Source organism: Trichoplusia ni, unplaced genomic scaffold (assembly GCF_003590095.1).
Source record: "Trichoplusia ni isolate ovarian cell line Hi5 unplaced genomic scaffold, tn1 tig00002967, whole genome shotgun sequence".
NCBI lineage: Eukaryota > Metazoa > Arthropoda > Insecta > Lepidoptera > Noctuidae > Trichoplusia > Trichoplusia ni.
Window position 1 is genome coordinate 75,711 of NW_020800309.1, and position 25,190 is coordinate 100,900.

General features: G+C 33.6%; 1 protein-coding gene across 2 annotated transcripts in view; it reads left to right on the forward strand.

Annotated features, from left to right (window-relative positions):
• LOC113507609 overlaps positions 1-25,190 on the forward strand; it is a 141,476-nt gene that overhangs the window by 44,358 nt on the left and 71,928 nt on the right. The window contains exon 1 of one of the 2 annotated variants that reach the window (XM_026890467.1): positions 24,306-24,478. The exons of the other annotated variant lie outside the window; for it this stretch is intronic. Coding sequence (XP_026746268.1) covers positions 24,464-24,478 — 15 coding nt within the window. The 5' untranslated portion in view covers positions 24,306-24,463. Of the gene's footprint in view, positions 1-24,305; positions 24,479-25,190 lie in introns of those variants that run through there. 2 annotated transcript variants of the gene reach the window in all.

The window sequence follows — 25,190 nt, forward strand, 5'->3', positions numbered from 1 at the left end:
TTTTGCATGAAAGCGAACAAATTTAGAACAAACATTAAAAAAACTTCCATGATTATTATATTCGGCGAGTATGACAGACGTCATCATTCAAAGTACTAAAGTGACCAACAAAAATTAAATATTGGTCACCTAATTCTCATATCAATTAGAATCGATCAATAGTCCTCATAAGCTCTTGCGTCACTGTCACAACAAGAGGCACGTCTAATTTTTTTCTAATAAAACTAATGCGTTTTTATCAGGGCTCAATCAATATGGCCTCGCGTACTGGCCACAAACAATCAATCACAATTTATAACAGACCTCTTTGGCCCCTATCAGCCGATTTAAAACGTCCAGTCACATTAGAACCCTCTTTACCAATAGTTTTGGTCAATTAAAGTTCAATGGGGGTGCTTTTAATACTGGCCGGTTCCCACGTGATAATTCGAAGTTAGAACTTGGTGTTTTTGTTGATTCTCATTTATCAATTTTGCTTTGTGACCTAATATTACGACGTTTATGTAATTGTATTTTGATCTTAATAAGTTTTATCTCTATATATTGTAATTAATAGGACAAGTACTATTTGCAAAATGCTTTGTTTTGTACGTATTATGCAGTGATGAGTTTGCTAGTTTGTCTAGCTTCCAATAAAAGATCTAGCTTAGTCATTTGGACTTAGCATACTCATTTGTTTCGAACACGTAGCTATTTGTTACCAAGTCGTATTGCAAGATTTTCTTGACTTTACGAACTAGAGTGGTATTAATTTAACCATTGCAGAGTGTAAATCTTGCTAAGTTTATTTTCGTTTTCCCAAAAACTATTTTCCCGGTAGTAAGTTCCTAATTTCCCATAAGACCAAGTGCATTTCTGCTAAGAGGATTAACATGATTGTAAACAGAGATAAAGTTTTAAGACTGCAGTACTTAACAAAGACTCCACATACACTTAGAAGGTAACTAGTTTTATTTTGCAATCTTTTACCTTTACGTGACAGCTGAGAGGATGCTGCGAGGGAGGAGGTGCTGAATAAAATAGTGTGAAGTACAACACAAGAAGCTGTTGCTTTACTAAAATAGCAGTGTTGTGTTATTTTTGTGTCCTGTTAGGGATAGGTTAAAAGCCGTTTTTTTAGCTATGGCTCCCGCATTCAGTAATTTAATCCTTGTATCACAGAGGGTTATACAAAATATTAAAGTCATATGGCAAGCACTCCCAGACCCAGAACAAGCGTTTGCGGATCACAAATGCTTGTCGTACGCGATTTTCAAAACGGCGACGTCGTCCACAATGGGTTTCGTTTCAATTAACCGGTTATTCGTCATAAAACCAATTTCAAAATAATAATGAAGTTTACCAACTCAAATACATCACTGTGACATAATTATTGTTTATTTTATTTTAATGTCCTTGTTTAGAAGGTTCATTAAGATTATTTACCCTTTTCAGTAGCTCACAAAACAGTTCTATGACTGATAGTTCTGAAAAAATAGCAAGCTTAATTTCAACATGACAAAGACCTTGGTGTTTATTAATACTTATAAAAAAGATCTATAATGTTTCATTACACATAAAAAAGTTTCTTTAGCTCAACAATTTTGCTTTATGCATGTCAGTAGTAATGTACCGACTTTTGATAACAACCCTCACGGTTCCACGTAGACCTGTCTTATATCTTCACCCACGTATTACTCCTTAAATAAATTCTTAATAAAATTACTAAGAATTTGCACAACTCCAGAGAATTCGTGCGAGGCAACCCTACTTAAGTACGCCAGTACATTTATACGCTTAGGTTGCCGTTCTTTCTTAACACGGTCTGTTTCTGTTTTCCCTAAGGTTGTCAGCTACCAAATATATGAAACTATCGAAGGATGAAAATGCTAGTGAGCAATATAAAATGGTAACGTTATTTCATGTAAGTCTTTTGTTTTGAGTAGGTGTTGTTTTTGGACAGATTGTTTTATTTGGTTCGGTTATTTTGTCTTATAAGTTGAAGGTTTATAGGTGATAAAAATATCTGTGATAATAATAAACTAATGATTTGTAGATACTATAGGATATGCTAAGGATTTTTTCCTCCGTTTATGTCTTCACAAGCCAATGATCGTTACTCATAAAAATGTCGAAACCAAAATTATGTGCAGGTACTTTTTATGTTCATGTTTCATACTTTTAAAACGAAACCCTGTTATTTATATCTTCATCACCATAAATCACGTGCTCATATATAATCTGCAGTATTTATCTAAAAGGGGTTCCCAAATATATTTCCTCAAAAATATACGGGTCACACCTGGCTTTACAAAAAATATCGTTTATCTATTATATATTATTCCCTTTCTCTTCGATTATCGGAGGTTTTGTATTGTGATCGGAGTAGTCGTCGCGTTAATCCCTCTTTATGTCCATAATCGTATTTCAATGATTAATTCTGGATTGGAAACCGTCCGGCCCCTGGGGTCGTATCAATTGCTTATTACTTACCTTCTTACAAAGACCTTATACCAAATCTTCACTCGAATTTATATTAGATATTATTTTTTTCGTATGAAGCCGACCAGAATCGACAACCTTGGATAAAGATCAAAAGGATTTTGTAGGATAGAGGATACCACGAAAATAGGAAAGTGTAGGCAGGAACGAAATTGATAGTTCAATAAAAGTATTTAAACCGCAAAACACGTTCTATTTAAAATCTATTGGATCAGAGAAAATCTATCGCCAATTATCGAAGCGATTATTGGGTACTACATTTTCCAAAAGCACATCTGATCTGGATTTCGACACCGCCCTTTATTTACGAGATCGAAATTGATTTGACAATAAAATACTCTTCCGAATCGTTAATCCAATATCGGATTCTCGCACGGCCTCCGGTAATTTCTCTGACCCCGCATTACCATTCAAATTCCCTAATTTACACTTGGTAATGCCAGCCCTACAATTTTGGGAACTCCGCACTTTGCTTACACTCTGGTCCTTACTCCTTGTTTCTAACTCGAAACGTAATTGGTTTATGAAATAACTTGGGACGTGTATTCAGTTTTGTACTTTAGCATCTTATTTATGGATTTGCAATAAGAAAAGGGGGAAGTTAAAATTTGTAGGTTATATATTTAACTTGCTATGTTGGGAAGTTTATAAGTCCTTTAATATATCTCAGTTTGAGGAAAAATGATTAAGGCACATCGTCATCTTGAAAAGTATTTCAAAGAATAAATATTTCTAGAATATTTTAGCGCTCTGCAGATTACCAACCAAATGCTTGTACAATTAATAAAAATTTAACCGCCTGATTAGAGTCAGTATCAAAAATAAATCTCGATTTCAATAATCCACCGCAATAAAATCAGATCCGAAATTAAATATTAACGTATTGGAATCGGGAGGGAAATGTAAGAGTAATAAGAATTTGATATTAACCTTTCCAATTTATGGTAGGGGTTGAATGGTTTACTTATTCAGGGGTGTTTCGTGGATGCTTGCCTTATGTAGATTAGTTTGGTGCTCGGGACCTGGCAAGTTATTGTTCTGAATAATATCTTACGCGGCTGTTGGGCGTTCGGCCGCTTCAACTGCAGGTAGGCCGGTGAATGACAGGTTAGCGAGAAGCTGACAGTTGTCTGATGTTTAAGGCATATTTTATGCCTTGCTGAGTATTTGGATGGTCCTTTTATTGTTATGGCTGTTTTTCATTCGGTATCTCTATCGGATACGTTGGTTCGATTAGATTTTATTTTTATTTTATAGTCATCTTTAAGAGCCCTTTGATGCATATGTTTTTTGTTCATCGAACATTGCATATACGAAACAATACGGTTAAGTTAGAATATATTGTATTTTGTTTCTAGGTTCAGTTAATTATGGTTTTCTTTATAATCAAATTCAGATAAAATTGTCGTAGTAAGTTTTTTTTATCAATCTTCTGGAAAGAGAATAAAGTAACATTTATGCCAAAACAAAGAAACTTCATTTTGTTCGTTTTCCTTTACTGCAGCACTTGCCGATATTACAGAAATGAACTTTTCATAAAGTAAGAAAGGTAGACTCAAACTTCAGGAGAGTAAATCTTGAAGCATCACTTAAATGAATTATGTTTCTTAAGTAACTAAGAGTTTGAAAGATTTTTTCGCTCTATTATGAAAAAATGCCTTCAATTTTCATTCAAAAGAATTTACTTTAACGAGGTTGTGTAAGTAGAATTTGGTATTCCTATACCTCTTTATTTTCTGCGTTGATTTTTTGTACATTGTATGATTTACATGACACAGTACGTAATTTATAAATGGCACTTACTAGCTAAAGTCGCATTGGAAAGCTAAAATATTTTTTCCGGGACTGAAAATTTCATTTCCAACTTTTGAAGTCCATAAATCTTTCTACCTAAAAGGTGTTAAAACAAGTCTACCAAGGAAAAGTATTGGCCACAGATCATTCTGGTTTGACCGGTGCTTAAGAAATCGTAACTTTGTTCATATAAACTTATTTTATAGTAACAATTGACAGCTGCCACGGAATAGGGTGACTGACATAAAAGGTAACAGTTTAGGTAAAAAAAGAGATTAACCTGGTACAGTGGCGTGCAAATAAATTGAGCAACGAATATTTTTTAAAGAAGTCCAATGTTTTTTCGTCCAATGAATGATGAAGACACATTTGGTCAGCCCTTGTTCTAAAATGCGAAAAAACTGACTATTTAATTAAAAAATATATGGCATAATGTTGTGATACTTAGTTAAGTCTCGTAGATGACATGATTATCTCATAACAGTATTATTGAAAATGTATATGACTTGTACTTGTACCCAAGCAGGTACACGTTTTTTTAAGCAGTTGCTTTTTTATTTTATCTTTTTCTTATTTATTCTTGTTATGATGACGTAAGAATACCGCCTCACTTAAGAGCGATCTAGTACTTTTGTACTGCGACATAAATATTCGTGTGTCCAAAATTTTGCTCGGCAGTGTATACCCATAAAAAAGTGACGAAATGTATTGGCTTACGGGCTTTAAGAAAGGGCAGGGTTTATCGTTATAATAAATATTTACAGATACGTTTCTGGTGATTTAAATAAAACGTGCTTAAAAGCTTGAACTTTCTGCAAATGTTACGAGTTGGCAGCTGTAATCTTCGTATTTCCAAAAATATTACCAATAAAAATGAACTCATGTAAGTGTGACTCTTGTAAGGCCTTTTCTGGTGTCTTGTTGATGGATATGTACTATATTTTCTTTGGTCTTCGTCGGCCAATATCTTATACTATATAGATTACCCTAAAATTCAGTGTGTTAGTATGATTGTTATATAAATATATAGTTGTAAACCCATAATAGAATCCAGAAACAGCTAAGTATAGCTTCAAAGTTTGCCACAGAACTGTATCAGACAAACTTACTGGGATACAGTCTGATAGTGTCACTATCTATCCTGGATTAGCACAAAGGATAGTTTGAGACTTGCAAATGCATTCGTGTTGGAGGCTTCAGGCGAAATTCGCTTTAATTTAGTAGTCACACCTGTACCACGAACTCTCAAAGCAAAAATGTTACCGGAGTGCAAGCGAGATGGTGCTATATGTAATGTATTACGCTGTCCCGCTCCCACAATGAATGCTTTAATGTTTGAGAGTTCGTAGTGAGGGTTAATGTCTGGTTAGTTCTATGCATGTTCTGTGTTAGTTTCAACTGTTATTATGTATAAGGAGACAAGGGGTTGCTTAGATATGGAGATAATGTATGTGTCTAACTTCTATCTTAGGTAGTAAATTATGACCGGGTTAAAATGATCTCTTTTCATGTATTATTTTCTTAATGTAGTCTTTAGCTTCCTTGGTGTTGGCTTTCGGTTTTTATGGAGAAGCATTACGTGGTGTTCAAGTTAAGGAATCATGGTATCTGTATGTCACCTTATTCCAATGTGACACACCCTTGAAATATAAAGAAGGTAAAGAGAGAAGTTTTACATTTCCCCTTTATGAAGTTATGAAGAGAACCCAATAATATCCCGCAACCAATTTTTCTCATCAAACGAAGCTAAAAAGTCATCAAGATTAGGTTTCAGTATCATATATACTTAAATGCAGATGGCATTTAAGTACGTAAATATGCAGACATTCGATTATTCTTTCTCATTTTCATTCCCCACAATTTTTAGACGGCTAGACCGATTTTTATCAAACATGTCTAAGAACATTCGTACATAATTCATCTTTGATATAAATCAAACTAAATTAACATCGCTCAATCAGTTCGGGTGCTATGATGCCTTAAACAGACAAACACATCGCAACCCTCGCAGGCTAAAAATATATCCTTTTTATGAAGCGAAATGATATTGCAAGTTATTTCTCTATAGACTATATTCAGATGGCGTTCATTAAAAATGATGAAAGCAAAAAGTTCTGGGCAAAGTGTTGAATGCAATTCAAAGGATTTTCATGTATTGCAGACTTAAATAAAAGGTATAGGGAAAATATCTTTTATAAATTAAGAAGGAGCATTAATAAGGAACTTTAATAATAAAAAAAATACTTCTTTTAAATACTCAAATAGTTCATTAAATTAAAACGAATAGACAGCTGAGTGAACCACGCCAAACCCACTGTTCCTACGCTACAAGTCACAGCTTCGATACCCGCGTAAGACAAGCGTTTGTGTGATTCATTAACGATTGTACTGAGTCTAGATGTCTTTGTGTATGTACTATGTGACTTGAATGTGTGTGAAACTCACTGCGACACAAGGATTAAATTTTGTGCCAGAGTTGTTTAATATAAAATAATATGGGATAGAAAGAAAATACTATTATAATGAACGTGTGCGATTAACGTCACAATACTTAATCACCTATATAAATATTTAAGACGCTATCTGCCTACCTCCTCACAAAATGCGGTTTAATGATAAAAAGAAGAGAAACCGTTACACTTGACCGATCCCTAATCTCCACAGAGTCTTTAACTACGGTAATAGGATATAGATAATACCACTGGACGAACTCGATTAAAAATCGATAAATACACACACATCCGAGTAATCGAGTCGAAGAGTATCGTTCATTTTGATAGTGAAGATATTTGGTAGATACATACAAGTGATAAATAGTTGATAATATTATACAAAGGATAGATTTTGAAATTCGATTGTTAGTAACGTTTCCATGGTTACACAACAAGGCAGACATTGCGAGTGTTTTTGTTAAAGAATGCAAAAAAGGTGATGGACTTGTCAAAGGTTCTTGAATGTGAAGGGGGTCATATCTACCATATCTAGACTATGGCCTAGAATTTAGTTTGACAAACATAGTCTTAAGATTTTTTGCTTAGTTTGGTTTGCCGTTTTCTTAAACTGAAGTCAGACCTTATGACGTCACCATTAAGCAGTCTGTGCACACAGTACCTATATAAAATAGCCCAATACAACTTTAAAAATTCATATTTAGTCCAAAGATAAAAGCCAACACTTAAACCAGCGGCGGGTGTCAAAAAGACCGATACATAAATAGAATTTATTTATCGTGAATTCCAGTAAAACTTTTATGATTTATTAAGGCAAGTTCGTTCGCCGTATTCTGAAGTAAATAAGGCACATTTTATCTCACTTCATTTGACTTAAACTTTGGATGATGATAAATAATGAAGTGGCGTCAAATAGATGATGAATAGATTGTTTTATTTGCCCATTAATTTGTGTGAAAGCATTAAATAGCGGGTTTATTCACGAATTTTGAGTTTGTTTGATATTATTAGAGTTTTTACATGAAAAATCCATTATTTTCCATCATTTACCATGTGCGTTTACGGTTCTACGCATGGTAAAGTACGAATACGACTATTTAAAAACTTTGCTGTACTTTCTAAATTATTCTATTTCACCACTGACAAAGGCTGAAGGAAAACATCTGTTGGAAACTTAGATTCCATATATAGGAATCTGAAATCGCCAAATCGTAGTGAGCTAGCGTGGTGATCAATGCTCAACCCTTCCCTATACGGCGGAGGCCAGGGCCCCAATCCTGCTATTTACAATGGCCGATGAATGAAAGAAAATTGGCTTAAAATTTGACACTTTTTGTATTCTCTTAAGCATTTTTTCTTCACAATAATTTAAATTTAGTATGGGACGGTATACTCACGGTCGATATAATGATTTTTAATTGTTGTGTTGGCATAATACTTAAGAGAATAGGAATAATTTCAAATTTAATCCAATTGCCATTCATTCATCGGCCATTGTAAAATAGCAGAATCGGGTCCTTGTGCCCAGCAGAGGGACGTATATTTGCTGGTATTATTATGTGTGTTTTTATGCGTGTTTGAGTATATGCACGAAACTTAAGGGAATTTAGGTTAAGTTAAGTTATTTATTGGTCATGCGTAACGCCTTTAATTGTGGTGATTGAGGTTTATTAGATTCAAATTGTTACATTTTCGTGCCGTTAAATGCTTAACGTTTAAGCTTTAATTATTCTTTGTAATTTGTTATTAATAAGGTACTTGATTTGATTTAATTAAATCTTTTTAAGTGTCGGTTAATCGTTTAAATTGTAGGAAATATATGCAATGTATTTATAATCGGTTATGTACGCGTGCCTTCAAAAATGATTAATATATATATATTGTGTATAAACACATTTCGAATCTTAAATCACTCTTTCTTGATTCAACCCCCGAGCCACCAAGACATGTTAAGTTTGCTGTCTTGTATTCAATTATTTGATCAGTGCGGTGAACTAAATATACCGTCACCCACAATAGTAGCCATATACATATAAAATCACAAATATCGCATGTTTTAAGTTGGTGAAGTTATAAATCTTCAAAATCGCCTCTTAATCATTTTATTCCGAACATTAATCTGTTGACAAGCACAAGATACGAATAAGTTATCTGATTTATTGCAGTAAGTCGAAGTGAAAACTTATCAAGGACGCATCTCGGTTTCACTGACACTAATAGTACCCAAGTGCCATTCGATCTGTGACATTTGTCATCGTACAACCTGCTCTGCCACTTTCACGATAGCATTTACGGGTTAACCATCCTACTTACGTATTACGTAATAAGTATCAAGTACCAAACGGGGTATTAACGACCAAATAATCGTTTTGCGGACTTTTTCGTAATTTAATCGGCGTTTTAGTGTCAATTTTTTTTTTGGTAATTGCAGATATGAAATAAGTAATTATGTTTATGGATGTTTTGCGTCTTATTATATAAATTTTATGTTTTGGAGATATTTGTTTTTGTATGTATTTTGTCGTTTTTAGTTTAAACATTTTGTGTATTTTTAATAATATTCAGTCGTAAACCGTCAAAATTTGAAATAGATCATCTATTAATATTCAATGGTTCATGAGATTCAGCATCTTGACAGACGGACAGACAGCGATACTCAGTAACAGGATTTCATTGTTTTCTTTAAGGTACGAAGATCAAAAAGACTAAAATTCATTTGTTACAAGTGCCATCCCTAGCATACCTATATTAAAATACGTTTATTGCTGTCTCGATGCGATTGCAATTTCGTAGTTTCGTATTTATACTTGGACCACATTCTTGTAATAACATTAATAACTGAAGCTTTCCTAAGGCTGGATGTCTTTATGAGCTCTTGATGCAAGACCAGTAGTAAAGTGTGGAATTTATGGCAGACAATAGTAGGGTTGTCCCTAAGTTGTAAATATATAAAGTGTGAAGTTTCTTTGACTACTTTTCGGTATTTATGATTTTTATGTTGTAGTTGAATTAGTGCTTGTAATGGAATGATGGATATTTCAATAATGTTTAAAAAATTGAATACGGTTTTAAAACTATACCTAAGGGAATTTGAATGCTACAAAATATTTGTTTGACCTCAATTTACTGTTGTTTTTTTAACCGACTTCAAAAAAAGGAGGAGGTTCTCAATTCGACTGTATTTTTTTTTTTTTTATGTTTGTTACCTCGTAACTTGCGATTGGGTGAACCGATTTTCATGATTATTTTTTTATTTGAAAGCTTGTGCTTCCCGTGTGGTCCCATTATCACCATTTCAATATCTGATGATGGGATCTCGAGAAATCGGGGGAACTCTTCAATAAATAACAGCAGATTAACCGCAATTGTTGCTATAGAATATCTAAGCATTGTTTACGCCATCACACAACATATTATCACGCCTGTACTCACTACAAAGGTTATAAAAACTATTTCGAAAAAAAATAATGTTCAAGGGCATTTACAAAGTTTTACAAAAAACGCAATACTGAAACTAATTTGAAGTCGGTTTTTGTTTGTGAAAATTGTTAATTATTGTGTTATCTATTTATAGATTAAGTTTAATATAGAGTAATAATTATCATCAATTTAAATAAAACCATGAAAAGGACCAGTAAATTAACCATACAAATTGTTAGTACGGTGAATTTGTTAAAAATAAGGCAAGTGGATTTACACTACGCTGAATCCATTAAACCATCTGTGAAAATTTAATCTACGTTTTTGTTTAAAAATCATTGAACAAACGATTCCGAAGCGTTGTATGGAACTCATCCAAAGAGTACGGTCGAGTTAACTTCAAGAGTTACTGCGAATAAAAATAGACTGTATTTCCATGGGATAGGGTGGGTTTTGCAATGGGTTGGTCTTTTCGTCTGACTGCAGATTAAAATTTGACACACACATGACATGAATCAACAATGACGTCAAGTTTTTGCGTGTAAGCTCTCAGATTTACATCCCCCTTTGTAATATACATGGTGTAAACATATTTTACACCATGTATATTACAAATACATTTACGGGTTAGGTGGGTTACAATTACGGGTGTGCCCGCCACTGTCGGCCTACTAACTCATTCATGGCTCCCTGAGTTTATGAATGGCTAAAGTTCCCGTTTTCCCGCGTTTGCGCAAATTTTATGGGGAATGGCGGCTGGTGACGTCGTACGCGGCGACGATTTACTTCTATTTTGTTTTTTTTTTTAGAATTCTTTATGGCCAGCGTAAAATTTTATTGTTTTCGAAAAGGTTGGAGTTTTTTTATTGTTTTTTTTTCGTAGGTATATCAACTATTATGTTGCCTTTCTAAAACATGTGTTGTAATTTAACTTTACTTCATATTACTTACTTTTATTTAACTTTAAAACCGTTTTCTTCATCTTTGCTAAAAGAGAGAATGGCGGATTTGCAAGTGGATTAATCTTGTTATTTTTTTATCTTTTAAAAGTTATAATCACGTATTACTTAGTCTTGGGTCGGTCATTTCCTTTTTAACTCATAAAATATTTCCCAGGCCGTTTAATAGCCGAAAGTTAACTTCAGGACATTTATGGAGGGAGATTATGAAGTTCGCGAAACCGGACTGAAAGTTTAAACTGGTTGTAATTAACTTTTTTGGTGATCCGTGACCAAAGGTTCACAAACATACTGCATAATATATTTTAATAAAAACTGTTTTCTTTAACAAAGAGTTATAACCACTACAATTGAAATTACTGGCTGAAAGAAATTATCAAATCAAAAACAAAAGAAAAACAATACATTTGAATTTAGAACACGTTTTGATAAACGTACAAATCAAAGAGCGTTCCGTTTGACGTCTGAGATAACTAACGATGATTTAACGACAGCATTTCGGAACAACACTAGTGTTTATGAAGTTGGCTTCCCACAAACGAAACTAAACATTAATTTGGCAGAGTATTGCGTGCTCTAAATCCACTCGGAGCCCACGTTTCGCAACTAATCTGTCAGTCGCTGAGATACCGCATTCCGTAGGTCGGGTTACTTGGGATATGTCACGGACAATGAATGTGCTCTAGGAATATTATATAACACATTGTCAACGTAGGAAGGGATTATGATACTTTTTTTTGTGAAAAAAGGTTGCTATCTCATTTTTACGTTTTTATAACATATCATGAAAGGTTCAAGAACGTAGAAATCCATAGAATCGGTTTTTAATTCCCATAAAAAGAAAATTGTTAAACAGCATTTATACTTACAGTTTATTACTAAATTAAAATTAAAATTAAATTAAAATAAATTAAACTTTTCAAGTGTAATCGTCGACCAATAAAATTACTCAATAAAACTACAAACCACTTTTCGAACTGCGTCCATTATTGCAAAATGACTGCCATCTAGTTATTTTTTTAACTCTTCTCATTTTGGCAAGGCACCATCGCATACAGCGCGTTACCATTTAAAATGACAGCAAAATTGCAATGGTACTATTTGCTGGAGTAGGTACATACTATAAAGGTCATATTACTTGGATATGTCACGGGCCGTTGATTATTACGATTGCTCTTTGCATCGGCCTTGAAGGAGGATACAGTCGTGAGGTGAACTTTGACACAGCATTGTTATTTTGCTGAGATATGTAATAATATCTATGGATGCCAACAGCTCAATGATTTATGATTTATTGTTATCGATGCGCTACTCACTTTGGTGGTGAAGATTACGAAATATTTTAATTATTTTTAAGATACAGCATCTAACTTCTTTTTAAGAATTAAATCATTAATCGATAACAAATCATAAATTGTAGATTTAACATGCTTTTTCGAAAACCAGAAATTTTGATATCTAGTTCTAAATGTAGATATTATTTTGCAAAATTATAGAGTCATCGTCCAGTATAATTAAACTAATTGGAATGGATTAAATGAGTAATTACATAGGTCGTTGAACTTCATAATCATTCGCGAGAGTCACTAACATCCTATTTATGAATCTGTGAATTTTAATGCATATAATTTGGGCTATGTTGCTTCATCGCATAGTGTTTGTTAGTTTGGTTATTACACATTACACATTTGTTAATATTTTCGTTTAATTTATATAGGTTACTTATGAAAAGCTGACAACCATTTATCTCTACGAAACTAATATTAAACTTGGCAAAAACCTCGAAACCTAAACCACTTTTGTTAAAATTTTGTGAAGAGGTCGCTAATGTTCTGGTTCATAAAAGTGTGTCTTCTTTTTTACACGAGAGCAATAAGTCCAAAATACTCTTATATATAAAGTCCTAAATCAAAATGTATTATATTTTATTCTGTGTAACGCTTGGTTGGGAAATAGAAGCTTTTTCTCCAAAATGGATCAATATAAAAATATTCTAGCATCTAAAAAATATTCGTAGTAGAGTAACATTACCTCTGTAAACATTAACGGGTACTCTCGTAGCATAAATAACTCACTGCCACTTGGTTTAATTTCGTTTCCTCCTTCATTTACATCTTAGGAATTGTCTCTTGAATGTTTCGCTCAACGCTCGCGTGTAACCAGACTCCTGCCCCATTTTACTCAGGACACCCACAATACACCAAATTATCTCAATGCCTTCAAACATTGCGGCTTTTGTGTAAATAGAATGAAAGCTGCAGTAATTAAGGCAGCAATGAATTGTACAGTTGCGACAGTTTCGCTAACGTGCCGGTATTGATAGTTACGTAAGGCATGTGAAATATAGGGCATTTCTCAATGGAACTACATCACTTAGGAGACGTGTGTTTTTGTAGTTACAGTCTAGTTGCATCAGACGTTTTTGTATCGTATACAGACTTAATCAACGTGATTATAATAGTAGATATAAAAAAGGCATAACTATTTTATCATAACACTGATTTGTTGTTTCTTTGAGTTTCGTAATTTCCTTATTCGTTAAAGACATCGTAACTCACTGGCAATCGTGAGTTTCACTCAATAAGTTAAACAGATAAGGCGGCAATACATCAACCCGCTCCAAAAAAGTAATTTGCATTCAAATAAATTAAAAGCATATTGCAAAAGAAGCCTGGGGCGAAATAATTTTATTCGCGTCACGCGGATCAAAAATGGCGGCAGATATACATTTAGAACGTCAAATCGATTTGAAAAAATCCCATCTAATCAAGAAGGTCCTTGTTTTTAGGTCGGTGTCAACGGAAAGCTCCTCAATTTATACGGGTATTACTCCTGGGATATTTTATGGAAGTGTTCATGAAAGAAATCAGTTCGATTCTTTTTTGTTTCATTTTTATTGCAGATCTTGGCCGGGCCTTTGAAACTTGCGCAGTTGTTGGCATACTTTACGTTTTAAAAGATGAAAGCGAAGGTAGAAGATACAGACTTTGTGAGTCGAAAATCTACGGTCTTGAAGCTATATATGTATATAGACAGAAATTTAGTAACAATTATGTGTATAAATGCAATTTACTAAAACCTAAATCCTTCATTATATGGGAGGACGTCTGATCCTTTTATACGGACATTTATCTTTTTTTACTACACTACTTTTTCTAAAAGCTTAAAATATAAAAATACAGGTTGCATTTGTTCCTCTTGTATGCTTCAGCATAAGGATTTTATGAAAAGTTTAGTGTCCGTTCTGAGCTGCAGAAATATTTGTTTGTCTGCATAAATTCTAGACTCGGAACGTCTGTGCATGTGTTATTTATGTCGCATAATTTATACCGTGACACTAGAGAAAATCCTAGAAGAATTCCGGTACTTACGTAGTTATACTTTTCTAGCTGGACTGTGAAAGCGAGACCGCCTTCTACATCGCGTCTAGTGGGGTGATTCTCAGGAAAAAAATTGCAAAAGTTAAAGTCATTATCCTCACTAAATGGTTAAAGCAACTGTAGTGTTTAATTGTATTTATTTTTACCTAGACTATTAATAGCCGTCGTACTGTAGAGCTTAGACACAATAACATCTAATTAAACAATTTGCAGTATTAAAAGTGTGGTGATGCTATTGACATCCTTAATTTGTGTTTTTTTCCTGAGAATCACCCAGTGCCGCCTTACTGCCACTATGAGCTAAGCAAGCAAGACACAAATAGCATTTTAAAAGTAAGTTACACAATTGCGTATGCATAGATTTGAGTACTCGGCGGTAGGTTAATATGAATTTAATGCCGTGTCTACGATTGTTGGATCAAATGTTAAGTATTGTGTGACATTCTAAAGCGTTCAAATTGCTGCACTAATGTCTATGGTTAAGTGACTACTGTGTTACGCTTTCGTTAGGAGTTAGGCATTTTAAGAAGTCTTTTTACATAAATGTGTTTTATTTTTCACTAGACGTTATATATCAGAAGTGATAGCCTAGTGGTAAAACCGTTGGACTGCCAAATCAAAAATCATAGGTTCGCATCTCAGCTCAATTTCGAATTCGAAAACACACACAACGACGACAATTCATGAATTCATGAAAATACAAAATAATAATCAATTGCTGAAAACGGTGAAGGGAGTAGTCACATAGTGAGAAAAACAACACACCTTAAAATTCTTCAAGTGTATTGAGCTACGCCAGAGGTCTACAGTGTAATTACAATTAAAAAGAAGATAGGTGATGATAGGTCTATCTCGTTTGTTTGCTTTTGAAAAGAAACTCTTCTTGAATTTTAATGTAATCTGGAATCCGTTATAATTATCTGGAAATTGTTATATCTAGATATATGAGTTATTAATATAAAAAATGCCAGATACTTTTATACAAAGTAAAAATAAAATATACCGTGATATGAAATGAAAAATATTGAATTATAATTGAGCACACACCCCATACGATTCAATAACGGCTGCAAGCGTACCCCATACAAATATCCCATACATACACTGTTAACGAAATTAATTGCCGTGAAAAACAGCAAACGAATGAAAGTTTTGGAAACGACGCGGATTGTCCGACAAAATTGCAAATTTTTGTGTCTCTCTACAAATTGACTCCCATTTTGTTAATATGAAAAACAAGCAAATAAATGGGAAAAATATTAACTTATTTATTTTTACACTTTTTATATATTGTAAATGTACAATGGCCCTGAAGCATTCTCTACCAGTCAGCCAAATAAAAATCTTCTCACTTATCCACGTGTCCTTAAATTGTTGCTTATTATATTTATCTGTGTAATTAATCAAATTTTGACCAGCAAATCATATACAAAAAGTACTTTACGTCAAAGGGACATCTTGTCTTAAGTATGGTTAGCATCAGAAGTTAACCAATAAGCGCAGATTGAGGAACTAAGGACAAAGTCCATTGAAATGTTACATTTTTTAGGCCTAACCTTGTATCATTTAGAGGAAAAAAAATTCAAAAAGTCCTGCTACCCCACAAACTTTGTTTTAGTTTACACTGACCTCCCCTACACATCGAAAAATGTAGCATTTCAATGGACTAATAATTATTTAATTCACCTGCAATATCAATGTAGGTACTCTTACACTTATCTCTACTTGGACTGCAATATTACTTTAATACGTATGCATGGAGCTTTTTTAGTGACTATCACACTTATTCAGATCTATTCAGCAGTTCATGGAAAATGCGAATTTTGTATAGTAACGTGTCTGCGATAATAGTATCTAATATTGTTATAGTAGGTATTACACAAAAAAGGTCCCTAATACTTTGATGTTTACCCATGCAAATATGGGGTAAAACGAAAATACGAAATTAGTAACTTCAAATTTTAATACAAAAAAACTTTAAAATTAATTAGTTTGATCAGATTTTATCGCTACCTATACAATTAGCTTTACATTGCGTCAGTATACCTTCGTCATGGGAACTCAGTAAGCCATGTCCAGACCGGTTTTCAGTAGAAAGGGACAGGGGTCACTTTCCCATGTATCAATCAGTTTTTGCTCAACTTATATGGTCGCGTAAGATACTTGTATTGCTGTCTTTTTCTCTACATTATTGTGGTTGCCGTGGGAACGTGAGATATGGATGATATGGTGTTTGTGACGTCACGGGTTATGATAAGTAATGGTTGTGATTTAAAGACTTTTTTGTTAGAAACTTTTTTTGTTTTGGAAAACGAATACGTTATATTATTATAGTTTGGTTTTAAAAAGGTTGATGAATCGGTTGTATGTGAGAAGTACAAGCTACGCTTGGGTTTCGTATATTAAGAACTAGCTGTTGCCCGCGACTTCGTCCACGTGGTTGGAATTTTTCCCATTTTTTCTACATTTTCCATTGTATCTTCGCTTCTATTAGTCGCAGCGTGATGTTATATAGCCTATAGCCTTCCTCGATAAATGGTCTGTTCAATACAAAAATAATTTTTCAAATCGAACCAGTAGTTCCTGTTTTGTGCGTTCAAACAAACAAACTCTTCAGCTTTATATAGAAGTATGGATAATACTTTTGTAGTCATAGTCCCCAATTACAATACTGTATCAATTAACAAAGTTGCTTTTAAAAAACCACTAAAGAAACCGGAAGCGGCCAAACATACATTTTATTAAACTATACCTACTCAATAATTTTATTTGAATATTTTAACACATAACTATTACTTTACTATGAGTATAATATCCATATTTCATTACTTTAACATATATATTATTATATATCCACGCCTACACAATTACGGACCATTAAAATGATTTTAATATGTGTTCTGGCTTTATTAAAAAACTTAACAAGCAAAGGTATCAAATAAAAAAGCTTTCGAACACGTGCAAATATTTTCTAACCATTGACCAAAAAAGGAAAGATATTAATACGAAATTATAATGTCGTCTTCGGGTCGAGTCTGGATGAGGCTAGCACAGGACCGTAGAAATTGGCACGAAAAAGGGGAGGCCTATGCCCAGCAGTGGGAGGATAAAGGCTGTGGATGATAATGTCTTCTTTCAGCAGTAGTCATAGTTTCAGTCCATGCTATAATACAATACAGCATGTTCTCTTTTCTTGGTTTATTAGCCGTATCCTCTTGGACAGAATCCAGTCCATCCTTTGGCAGCATCCAAGTTTTGGGATTCATCCCATTGTTTCTTTGCCAAATTATTACGTATATTACAGCTCTATGTTTCAAATCAGACAAATATACAGCTTACAGCAAATTGTCCTGTATATTTCTATGTAAATTCTAGGTTAAAATTACGCAAGTTTTCATCGTATTTTTCGCACTATTTTTACTGTATGTTAATTTACAAATACGTTTCAAGCGTATGCCTCCAGGCGACGGTTGTGTACATGTTAATGAGTTGGCAGAGCGACTTGTAGGGCTGGCAGCAAACGAAAAAAGAATAGTCTCAGTAAAAAAGATTTTTGTTTCGTTTTTTGATAATCTTTTTTCCATTGGCTTAGTATAGTTAATACTGATGATGTGTCTAGAGTGTCTAGACAGTGTTTTAAGTTTCATCGTTTTGATATTTTTGAGGTTTCCGTTCACAAAAGGTAGAAAAGGTTGTCTGTCTCTAGTCAGTAGCCAGCTGAAATTTAAATAGATCACGTCGATACGTGATCTATTGTATTGGTTGTTATAGCAATCTATAACAACCAATACAAAAAATAAAGGTCGACTTTAAGAAATGATATTTACAGTCTTAAATTATTGGGTGACAAATAAATTGGTGGGCATTAACCCTCAAAATTTGTCACCGGGCCAATTTAGTAAATCAATTTTATTTACCTGTTCAAAGTTATCAGTTTAGACTTCTATCAAGTTAAGATCCATTTCGTTCAAAAAGTAAGCCTGTTTGTCAAATTGCTGAAAATAAACTAGATGATAAAGATTACTTTAGAAAAAAGGTTTCTAGGACAATTTGTTCTGTTTGTTAGTCAAGCCCTTTGAGTGATTTTAGGCTCTAGATCTAAGTGATTGGACATAAATATTATCGTATCTAGGGGTGAGAGTGTACATATTTTTTGCATTAGTGTTAAAATAAATAAATGAGGTATAGATAGTATAATAGTAAAATAAAATATTCAGTATGTTTAACTTCGTGTGAACAGAAAAAAATTTTTCACAACGCTAAAAAGTAGAGTCATCATTGGCCTAGCCTTTTCTCATTAATTTCCCGTTAAAAAGTACACTCTCATGTAATAATGAAGACTAAATGAAAAATCACACATTTGCCAATCCTACCACAATCCGCGATAAACCGAAAGGTTCATTGTCCCGCAGACGGTACTTGTATCTGTTTTTGCTATACTTTAGTTTTTGTATCAAAATTATATGTGAGCGATTATTGCCAGTAACGATGTATTGATTGCCAGCAAAAAATGATATGACGTCACACATTGATAAGATATATTCGCTTAATAACCATCTAACTCTTGATTTATGAGTTTATATACTCAATATTTCTAGCCCTGTGGTATTTTCTTTTATTATCGTTGAGTTCAAAAGCTGATAGATACAATGTACGATGGTGAAACGTGTTGGACTTTTCGGCTTTCATTATTGTTTCAATTCAGTCATCATAAAAAAAATATGGTTTAAGAAAAGTAAAGAGCTTTTGTTTGTTAGTTTTTTGTTCGTAATAAACATATTAAATATCGAATGTCAGTCCAGGATTAAACAGCTAGTTGCCTGTACTCAATCATTGAAATGATGAGAGAGAATAAGGGCGACTTCTCAGAGTTTTCCAGGTTTAAAGGCATTTATAATAATCTTTTTCATTATGTATTGCAAACAATTTTTGACGACCTCCGTGGTCGAGTGGCATACGCACCGGTTTCAAGGTGTCGCTAGCTCTGAGGTCCCGGGTTCGATCCCCGGTCGGGTCAATGTAAAAATTCACATTTCTACATTGTCTCGGGTCTGGGTGTTTGTGGTACCTTCGTTGTATCTGAATTCCATAACACAAGTGCTTCAGCAACTTACTTTGGGTTCAGAACAATGTATGTGATGTTGTCCGCATTTATTATAAAAAAAAAAAAAAACAGTAAATCGTATATAAAAACACAATTCAATTCAACACCATAAGTGTATTTTCATGTCATATTTTCACGTTTACTCCATCCACCATCCAATTTCTAGTTTTCTACAACACCCAACGAAACATAACCTCAAAATTAAAATTAGTTCCAACCGCACTTAAAACTGATCCATTGTGGAACAAAGCAAGTACTCTATCAAATTAATTGAATGAACGCGTCTAAAACGGGAGCTTCAATTAATTCTGTAGTAGCCATACTAAGTGATTGGCCTGTCCTGGGAGCCTACCATCACCTCTCTCTCTCCTCCTCGCAAGATGTGGGAAAGAGATAGTGCTCTACACCTTGTAGCGTGTTGTTTCGTTTGCACAATTACTACAAGGCTGTTGGATGTGTTGGTAAGCTTTTTGTACCTAAATTTGCTGTGGTTGACATTTACGCGATCTGATAGAAGGGACTTCAAGAGATGGTTACGGCCTAGATTATGTGAATGTAAATTGTCAAGTGATATGGTACTGGATAATTCTGTAAGTATATGAAAGGTGTTGCGTACGACTTTGTCCGTGTGGTTATAAAGATATTTTTAGGATTTTTCTTTAATGAATTAGTACATTTACAAAGCAAGCAACTTCTCCCCGTCTCTATAAATTTTTATTTACTGATATGCTCTTAATAATCATAGCCTTTATCAATAAATGTATCTTTGACTGAAATAATTCGGACCGGTCCAGCAGTTCCTGAGATTAGCGCGTTCAAACAAACAAACAACTTCAGACTTATAATATTAGTATGGATTGCTCAAAAAATATGAATTTATTCCCTTAGTCCTATACTACCCGAAAGCATCTTATGATAAGGTACATATTTTAGCTCTCTACCACCATTAATATGCATAACTTAACATTTAAGGTACCTATATGTTAAAATATTTAATTTTACAATACTAAATACCTAATACTGAATAAATTAATTGTTTTGTTACAGGTAAGATCATTGAAATCTCTTCAGTAACATCAAGATGTAAAGGTAAACGCAAACATTTTATTGAGGAACTTTTACGGCTTATTTCAAGAGCCTAGTAAAAGGGAAAGTGTTGTACTGTCGAGTATAATTTTTATTGCTTTTCTCGATAAATGTTTGCGAGAACGAATTTTCTTGAGTGCTATAGCAAACAGGTAAACGTAACAACGTGACGAAATTTGAAGGCTAAGGAGTAAGAAGAAACTATTATTTGTTATCTATACTTCTATACTAATAAATAAAGCTGAAGAGTTTGTTTGTTTGTTTGAACGCGCTAATCTCAGGAACTACTGGTCCAAATTGAAAAATATTTTTTGTGTTGAATAGACCATTCATCGGGGAAGGCTTTAGGCTATAAACCATCACGCTGCGACTAATTGGAGCGAAGATACAATAAAAAATATGAAAAAAACAGGGCAGGTATTAATAATAACTTATATCTTCTGCCCACGGGGACGAAGTCGCGGGCAACAGCTAGTTGTGAGATAAAATTAAACAAACATGTTTTTCAGCCATCAAACTTTTTGACAGTACCGAACAAGACAAACTGCTAGTTTGATCATAGGTTTAACTGCTTTCCAGACACAAAAGAAAAACTGCTAGTCATTGATTCTGTTATCATCATAATATCTAAAACAAAACACAATACAAAATAGACCAAAGTTAAGGTCATCCCAACTTTATCCAAGTGCGTCCAATTAATAGTATGCTAATCGTACTTACACAACTCAATAATCTGTAAGTCGTGATCTCTACAAACGATAGTGTTTCACAAAACTAAACCTTATTGCTTCGTGATAAGGGTGTAAGGCTATCATTGATCGCTATTGTATGAGAGTATTCAACTAAGAACATTATCACATTCGTCACGGACCTCAATGTTAGTCCAGATGGTGTACCTTGATACCAAAGTGACAGGAATATGAATATTTTGGATGTGGTATTTATATTGGTGGTATTTTTGTGGAAATAGATTCAGGGTTAATGAATAATGCCACATCCAAAGATTATGTCCTTGTTATTTTGATGATGGGTACAGTCAACAACGAAAGTCAATGATGCAACAAAATATGATATCGTTGTTCAGAAGAATTCGTGTATTGAGCATCTATGTTTCAACAACTATTTACTGCATTTAATTATATTTTGTTCATCTTACTGACAAATGACCATGATCATGCATTTACGTTGCTGACTATACATTGGACCTAGTGCATTTCGTATGTGCTTTATAGTATTGACAACAAATCATTTTTTATCGCGCTAAATAAGTTACTGTAAATATGTACATGTAGTACATAGATTACGAAAAATTATAGCCTCTTAAGGAAAAAATAAGACCATAATATAATCAGTCAGCAAATCATTTTGTCTTGAAACACATCCAAATATGTATATTAACAGGAGTTGTAAGATAGAAAGATAGCTATTCTTTTGTTCCAAATATATGTTTACAACAAGCAATGCAGATAAAATGCTTTTGCATACTCACAATTCATTCTTAAACTGTTTGCTTCTTAAAATCATAAAAATAGCAAGAAATAACTATGATTTATTAACTCCCGATCTGGCGCGGCGCCATATCATTCTGATTATGTTCGCATTTCATGAGAAAATATTTCATTCAGATATTAAAACTGTATAGTGTAGGCTACATCTATATTTTAGTGTATTGTAACATATAAAACTTCGTTTAGCGTTTATTCGTGATGAATTTGTTTGTCATGATCATTTCTTAAAACTGACTAGATCGTTTCCGATGAAGGATTAAGACACTTTTGTTGGAGTACTTTTTCAGTTTATTCGCTTTAATTCTGCTACTATCTAGGTTTTATCTATTTTTGTTTCTATCCATCACTTATTGAAATAATCACTAAATAACCATCTTAATAAACCGTGATAGCTAGACAGGCGACCAATTCACTTATGGCATATTTCTGTTGATGCTGAAAAGAATACCTTAAATATAGACCAAGATTAATACAACTTTAAAATGGCCAAACTGATTTGATAAATTTAGTCGTACTCGCACATAATTCACCTTCCAAACAAAACGAACTAAATTGAAATCGCTCGATTCGTTCGGGAGATATGATGGCAAGACACGTCAAAATTATAACAGTATTTTTTTCGGCTCGTTGTTTAAAAATAAAAAGCCACATCCACTCTTCGTCTATCAACATTCTATAAAATCGGTCTTCACGTTCTCGTGTCAAAGTAATCACGTACAATTGTTAACATATAATATAAGTGGTGACGTCGTATTTACGGTGAATGACCTCTGAATCTCTCCTGTAATTTATAATCGGGACCAAGTGCCAAGTAAAACAATGGATTTGTAACACAACCACATTAGTCAGAGCTATGTCTTGATTTGTTGTTTTAAATTGTTATTTCATCGGTAATGTTAGTTGTGGCTTTGTATCGTGAGGGAATTAGTTGTTTTCTGCATGTTTTTGAATAATGGATGTAGGTACAACCTTGTGTCAGAGTTTTTATATCGCCCGTAACTCACTATCGTGGTTTTAAACACAGCGTTTTCCTTCACAGTTTTCAGCAAATGAGAATCAATTAGTAATACGCACAAGAACTCGACAAATCATTGGTGCATACTGACTGTCTAAAATATTTTAAAGTGTCTTAAATAAATATCCCTAATTAGTTTTTATTTTTAACGTTCCTTGAAATATCTTACGGGGTTTAAAGTTTGAATGACAATATATAGACATGCCAAAAGCTAAACAATTAACAAACAGTTTTTAAATATGCAAAAACAGAGCGATTAGACCACCAGTCCTTGAAAACGCCACTAAATAGCGATATCTTTATAATGACCGATAGCAAGCGATAATACCTTTCTTTTCAATGTCACCTTTATAAATGAAGTTATAATTTGTATCGATCACAGCTAACAGACGGACCGCAGACTTTTGGTTCGTACTTCTTTTGCCCTCGAATTTACTTGCGTGATTTTCGGTAATATTAACTTATGTCCTTTAATGGAGTCAACACTATCGTGTACAAAGATTTAATGTCTAGCTACAAAATCGGTAGATACGGAATAATAGACAGTCTGAAAGCAGGTCGTCTAGACAGAAGACAGGCTGGCGCTGAATAGCTCAAATCTATTAAAACGACAAGTCTTAGCTATGCGATTTGCAGAAAAGAACTACACTATCTATATGAGTGTCTCTTACTCTCTTACTTGGACAGGCTTCTTAAAGAAAATAAAAAATATCGATATTAACTCGACTCTCTATAATGACTAGCCTGATTATATCAAACAAATCTAACAATACTCGCTCATTAACCAATTTAATAAAAAACTTAAAATTGAAATCGTACAATCCGTTCGGGAGCTACAGTGCCACAGACAGACAGACACTTCTCGTTATACTTCAGGGGTTAAAAACATTTTCTGTGGTCAGGTTAGACCACTCATTACTATAAAAATAACAATGCTAAATAAATAGACAGTTATTTACGCAATTGTTATATTCAATGATAATTATAATATCTATTTATAAATTTCTTCGTCACAAAGGTATACTTTCACATTCACACGTCACAAAGGTACTATTGAATTTTTAATGCATATAATATTCTTTTTGTTATCAGGAGTCGAGTGTTTTATCATGTTAATGACAGTCGATAGGGTAATCGATATATCATTTGACGTGCATTGTGCAAAGGACTTGAGTTAATTGTTCAGAATAATAATTGTTTATAATGCATTTGTTGGTTTATGAACATGTGCTGTGAAAGCAAAGGGAAGTGTGTTTTCAAAATGGGATGACTAAGAAAAAGGTATGGTTACTTTGTTTTTCTTTATTTAAAACTAGGTTTTTTTTTTATCTAGAAAGCTGTTTTTTATTTTTCTTTCTGGCCAGTTACCATTACATTTTTGAACTTTTTGTAAAACCCCGCTTTTGCCCATGTTTGATATCCTACAACCGGGTTTTAAACCTCCCCTAATCTTTAGACGTGGCTCAACACAGCTATGAAGAATTCTGTCCTGAATGCTACTTTCGCACAAAAAAAAACTGTTAAATGTTGGAAAAGACTAAGACACGCATCTGGCCCAAAAATAATAATAAAATATCAAAAATTAGAGCGAATTAATGAATGAAGTAACTACATGCAAAAATCCTGTTTCCAAAAATTACGTTCATTTTCGGCAACACCCATTTCCCCGTAGCTAATACGTAACGTACATACATCGAAAACAAAAACAAGTGAACTTTTCTCCGATAATCCCTTAAAATGTTCCCTTCCGATTATTTCTATAAAAACAATCGAATTATGCCTAACCTCATATTGTTATAGCGTGATTTTATCGCCCATTTTGCCATTCTCCTTTACGATAATACGTTGCGTATAATATTATATTTTATGTTCATAATGGTTAGTAACATAGTTATAATGTACTGCGGTTTTTTTAATGTTTACGAGTTTGAGAATTTACACGCGCGTATGTATCTTGATCGCCCGAATAGTTTCGTCGCGATCGTGAATAAGG